We start from the raw sequence: 5,660 nt of genomic DNA, 5'->3' as shown, positions 1-5,660 counted from the left end.
TAAGTGTTTAAGGGTTTTAAAGTTGATAACATCTATATGCGTAGCTTAGATGATGTTTCAAAGAGAGGTACTAAATGTATAGTCACCAGGTGTAACGACTCATGGTTGTGGCATAGGCGTTTGAGCACGTGCACTTTGATCTAGTTAATAAGATAGTTTTCCATGAATTAGTGATGGGTCTACCAAAAATTGTGTTTTGAAAGAAAATCTATTTGATGCTTAGCAAATGAGGAAACATACAAGAGTGACTTTTAAACCAAAATTTTTTGTTTCTACAAACATCTCGAGCTTCTCCATCTAGATCTCTTTTTCCCCTAAATGACTAAAAGTCTAGAAGGAAATTATTACATGTTTGTTACTGTGGATGATTATACTAGAGACACTTGAACCATATTCTTAGATTACAAGCAAGAAAATTTTACAATTTTTGGTAGATTTTCCAAGCTAGTCCAAAATAACTTTTCTTTGAAAATGAATTTTTAAGTGATCATGGTGGTGAATACTTTAGCCATCATTTTGAAAATTTTTGCAATGAAAACAATATATAACCCACAATTTCTCATGTCCCCGCACTCCATAAAAAATTGTGTTTTAAAAGGATTGACACAAACTATGATAAGTGAGACACGTCTATCTAAATACTTTTAGGCAGATGCGGTTGTCATCGCATACCACGTCTTAAACATTGTGTTCACTAGACCTTCTGTAGAGAAGAACCCATATGATTACATAATTATAGAAAGCCAAATATTTTTTATTTTCACATTTTGGATGATTATATTAGAGACATTTGAACCATATTCTTAGATTACAAGGAAGAAAATTTTACAATTTTTGGTAGATTTTCCAAGCTAGTCCAAAACAATTTTTCTATAAAAATGATTTTTTAAGTGATCATCGTGGTGAATACTTTAACCATCATTTTTAAAACTTTTGCAATGAAAACAATATATAACCCACAACTTCTCACGTCCCTGCACTCCACAAAAAAATCATGTTTTAGAAGAATTGACACAAACTATGATAAGTGAGACGCGTCTATCTAAATACTTTTAGGCGGCTGCGGTTATCATCGCATGCCACATCTCAAACATTGTGTTCACTAGACCTTCTGTAGAGAAGAACCCATATGATTACATAAATATAGAAAGCCAAATATTTCTTATTTTCACATTTTGGGCAGCAGATAGTGGTAAGGACAAGCTAAGCAAGTTTGATGCTAAAGTTGATTGTGGAATCTATCTAAAGTATTCCTCACTAAGTAAAGACTATACAACATTCAACAATAGAACGTCCACTGTTTAAGATTATGTGCAGTAAATTTTGATAAAATGAGACCCACAAGTTGGAAAAAGATAGGTCAAGTTTTAATGTTTCAAGTGTGTTGATAGAATGTTTGGTAAATGATGATGATTCAAAATACAAAATAAAGTCTAGATTAACAGGACAATCATTAATTATTCTAAATACAATAACATTTTATATCATTTTTCAAAGTCACACTCTTGCAAGTTTTTGTAAATGGATGCATCTACATTGAGCTCTTGGCAACTAAGAAAAGGGGATTCTTCTTGTGCTGAGTGATTCCTGGCAACATTTCAGTATCAATATCTTCTTTTACCAACCCATGTGGCAATTTCCAATCAAATGAATAAAGAAGATTTGCAAGGATAAGTTCTATTGATGCAACTGCCAAAGACAAACCAGGGCAAATTCTATGCCCAGCTCCAAAGGGAATTAGTTCAAAATCTTGTCCAAGAAAATTTATCGAACTTTCTAAAAATCTTTCAGGATAAAACTCCTCTGAATTTTTCCAAACATTAGAGTCTCTCTGAATGACCCAAGCATTCACATACAATATTGTCTTCGCTGAAATGTTATACCCACTAATTATGCAATTTTCATTTGATTCTCTTGGCACGAGAAGTGGAGCGGGTAGATACAACCTTAGTGTCTCTTTTATCACTGCCCTTAAAAAAGGAAAATTTTGAATATCATTTTCGTCTAAGAAATCTTTTTTACCTCCTATGTTTCTAATTTCCTCTTGTAATTTATTCATTACTCTTTAGTTTTTTATTAGAGCAGTCAAAATCCAAACAGATGTCGCTGATGTAGTATCTGTTGCAGCTACAAGCATGTCCTAAAAAGAAATAAAGTATGAAAGATATATATCGAAGATAATTTCTTCAAAATAATTATTCATGTTATTAATAAAATTTAAGAAATATAGAATCATAAAAATGTTTATACAAAATTAAATATTCATCACTACATATTTAAATTTAGGGTTAATGAACTTTTTCGTCCCTTTAAATATTTCAAATTTCGTTTTTAGTCCCTCCAAAATTTTCCTTCAAAAAATCGTCCCTTCAAAATTTTTTTTCCAAACTATTGGTCCCTAACATCGAATTTCGTAGCTAATCGGTGGCTAAAGTCGTAGCTAATCTCTAGCAAATTTGACGTTAGGGACCAATAGTTTAGACGAAAAATTTTGAAGGGACGATTTCTTAAAAGAAAATTTTTGAGGGACTAAAAACAAAATCTATAATATTTAGAAGGATCAGAAAGTTCATTAACCCTTAAATTTATTGAACTTGATGAACATGCTACAAGCATAAATTAAAATTTTAAAAGAATTTTGATCTTCCAGCTTAATTTTCTAAAATATGTTACATTATTCTAAAATATGGTATAGCATGTCGGCCAATTATGAAGCAGGTGGATTTTTTTTGTCTGAGATTTGGATTGACAATTTGCTTTAATTGGATACTTGCATTAGCCTTACGTCTTTCTAGTTTGAAATTATTATTTATAATTTTTTTTAATATTGTTTGAAAAAGTATTTAAAGTTAAAAATTATACAAACGGGCCCGTCATGCCCCCATCATGCTCGTACATAAATAATATGAATTTATTTAACTTAAATTTAGGATATTTTAAATGACATAAAACAAAAAAAATCTAAACTATTTTTTACTTATATAAGGAGAAAGTTAAACTAGTTTTTATAAATCTTTTAATTTAAAATTTTAATATTTTTAAAATTTTAAATTGACCTTTAAAATCTTTTAGATGTAGATCTTATGCAATGTGTGTTTGCAACCTTTTCTCAATTTGTATTTCTTTGAATTTGGCTCTAGAATTAGATATAGTTTCGCATTTTATGGTTTGGTTGACCTACAAATGCCAAACTAAATATATTATCACAAATAAAATTGTAACTAACAAACAGTTGGTAGACAATGACCAATTTGTTTTAACTTTAAAAAAACTGATTTTTTTTATATTTTTAAAAATAAATTTATAAAAACATTTTTAAAACTATTATATGTTTTTTAAACTTATTTTTTATCAATATATATATTTTTGAAGATTAAAACATAGTTAAAATCACAAAATTTTAAAATAATTGTATTGTAAAAATATTTCTTATGAAAAATTATTCAAATTAGCTTCGAATTTAAGTGAATTTTTTAAAATTTTGATATTTAAGTTTTTTTTAGTAAAAAGATGAAATAATTAAAATGATATTTTTAAAAAAACTATTAAAACTAATTTTTTTATTAAAATTAAAAAGAAATTGAAAACTTATAAAATACAAAAAACTTAAGGGTCTAAGTTCTGTTTTTATAAAGTGATATTTTATTTAACTTTTTGAGTTTTGTTTTGTATAATAAAAATAAAATTTAATTTAAAATATAAAATGATATAAATATTTTATATAATTATATATTTTATTTATTACACAAAAAAAAAGATGAAATATTTTTAAAATAAAAAAATTAAAGATGATTAAATTAACAAAATATAATTAAAAATATTAGTAACCGAATTTCGGTCTCTGATTTTCTTATATAAATTGAGTTTTATATTAAAACTTTTTTTCGAGACCGAATAGACAATCAATCACAAAATTTTTGTCACAAAATTGGTGACTGATTTTATTTAGTGATCGAATAAATGTCTTCTAAAAATTTATTCTTAGATATCAAATTACAACACCTCTTATGAAATACATGCAATTGCCAATTAGATTGGCTACACCATATACAGTTGATAATTTAATTGGCGATACATATTAATTTTTAAATAGAGGTTCCAATTTATCCGGCAACACCTCTTATTTATTTTAAATAAATTTTTTTAGATAAAAATAAATAAAAATGATGGTTATTGTGAGAATAATATTGAAAAAGATGGTTATTCATATAAAATTTTGCAGATGAGATGTGAAACCCTCCCTATATATTAACTATTTTTTTTCTTCGCCATGGGCTTCTTGGTGGGATTGTTTTTGTTATTTTATTGTTGTTTTGGCTCTTTATTACACTCCTAAAAAAATAATTGACAATCAATCTAATACTTAAAAAGAAGAAATTAAAAAAAAATATTAACACAAAAGTTAAGAAGGAAAATTAATTAAAATATCATACCACAAGGACTCCTTTGATGTGATCAAAAGTGAGATCAATTGAAGACAAATTTTGTTTCTTCAATTTGAGTAAGACATCAACAATATCCTCTTCATCTTTAATTTGTTCTCTATTTGGATCCAAATGTTGATCAATAATCTCTTGATAAAATTCATCAAACTCCTTGAAATTTCTATCAACTCGACCATGCAATCCTCTCAATTTATCAATCCAACCCATGTATGGAATATAATCAGCAACAAAGAATTCTGCAAGCAAAGCTTGAAACTCATGCAACAATCCATGAAACCTACTTCTCTCATGTCCTTCATCCTCATAGCTTTTCCCAAAAGCAATTCTACATATTATAGTACTTGAGAGTGAAATCAATAACTCACTCAAATTTATATTACTTGAAGAACTAGCATGCTCAGAAATTTTCTTGATCATTTTCTTCACCTCAAATTTTCTTATAGAAGAATAATATGATACACGTTTGGAACTAAAAATATGAACAGCAGAAATTTTTCTTAGCTCTCTCCAAACTTCACCATAAGGAGAAAATACCATTTCTGACCCATTATAGGTTAATTTTTGTTGACCATATAACATAGGTCTATTAGAAAACACATGACCATTGTTTTTCAATACTTCTTTTGCAATTTCAGCTGAAGAAACAACAATAGCTTGTCTAAAACCAAGTTGAAGTGAAAATATAGGACCATATATTTTTGAGAATTGTGATAATTGAAGATAAAGTTTAGAAATGTCTAGTTGATGAAGATTTCCTATTATGGGAAGGCCTTTAGGGCCAGGTGGAAGATTTGTAGTGGTTCTATGTTTGTAGATGAACATTAACAAAGGAAGAACTAGACATAGAAGAAGTAGAAATAGAAGTGAAAACATTGTTTGAAATGCAACCTATGATAGACTATGAAGAAGAAGAGAATGCTTTGACATATAGTTTGGTTTGTATGAAAAATTCGAACTTTGTCACTATTTATTAATTGTCATATGATGACTATGAATATATTCATAATCTTTTGTGTACCCCACCCATGTGAAGAACGGTATTATCTTTGCTAGTTGTTTATACTAAATTATAAATAAATAAACATGGTAAATCAAATTATTTGGAAAATTAAAGTTTGGCTCATACAAAAACAAATGTAAATTCTCTTTCAATTTGTCATACAAATTAATACAAATTAAGGAGTTGTTTGCCTTAATCTGATTTCCTTGCCTGTT

General features: G+C 27.7%; 2 protein-coding genes across 2 annotated transcripts; both read right to left on the bottom strand.

The window, feature by feature from the left end:
* Positions 1-1,457: 1,457 nt before the first annotated feature.
* On the bottom strand, positions 1,458-5,410 carry LOC131601461 (cytochrome P450 83B1-like). Its single transcript, XM_058873278.1, has 2 exons — positions 4,434-5,410; positions 1,458-2,140 (listed from the first exon to the last, which is right to left on the bottom strand). The coding sequence occupies exons 1-2, from the start codon at positions 5,316-5,318 to the stop codon at positions 2,066-2,068; spliced, it is 960 nt and encodes a 319-aa protein (XP_058729261.1). The 5' UTR covers positions 5,319-5,410; the 3' UTR covers positions 1,458-2,065.
* LOC131604387 (cytochrome P450 71A1-like) lies at positions 1,532-2,059 on the bottom strand. The gene has a single exon (XM_058876830.1). It carries the CDS (start codon positions 2,057-2,059, stop codon positions 1,532-1,534), a length of 528 nt encoding a protein of 175 aa, XP_058732813.1.
* Positions 5,411-5,660: the final 250 nt, after the last annotated feature.

The sequence above is a fragment of the Vicia villosa genome, linkage group LG5 (assembly GCF_029867415.1).
Source record: "Vicia villosa cultivar HV-30 ecotype Madison, WI linkage group LG5, Vvil1.0, whole genome shotgun sequence".
Classification (NCBI taxonomy): domain Eukaryota; kingdom Viridiplantae; phylum Streptophyta; class Magnoliopsida; order Fabales; family Fabaceae; genus Vicia; species Vicia villosa.
The sequence above is the reverse complement of the archived record's forward strand: the minus strand, read 5'-3'. Positions and strand labels throughout refer to the sequence as shown.

What these genes read in the sequence shown, in the direction of transcription:
- LOC131604387 (XM_058876830.1), bottom strand. Translation starts at nt 2,059, where the DNA reads ATGAATAAATTACAAGAGGAAATTAGAAACATAGGAGGTAAAAAAGAT.
- LOC131601461 (XM_058873278.1), bottom strand. Translation starts at nt 5,318, where the DNA reads ATGTTTTCACTTCTATTTCTACTTCTTCTATGTCTAGTTCTTCCTTTG. An exon ending in ACATCAAAGGAGTCCTTGTG is followed by an intron (nt 2,141 to 4,433) that starts GTATGATATTTT and finishes ATTTCTTTTTAG; the next exon opens with GACATGCTTGTAGCTGCAAC.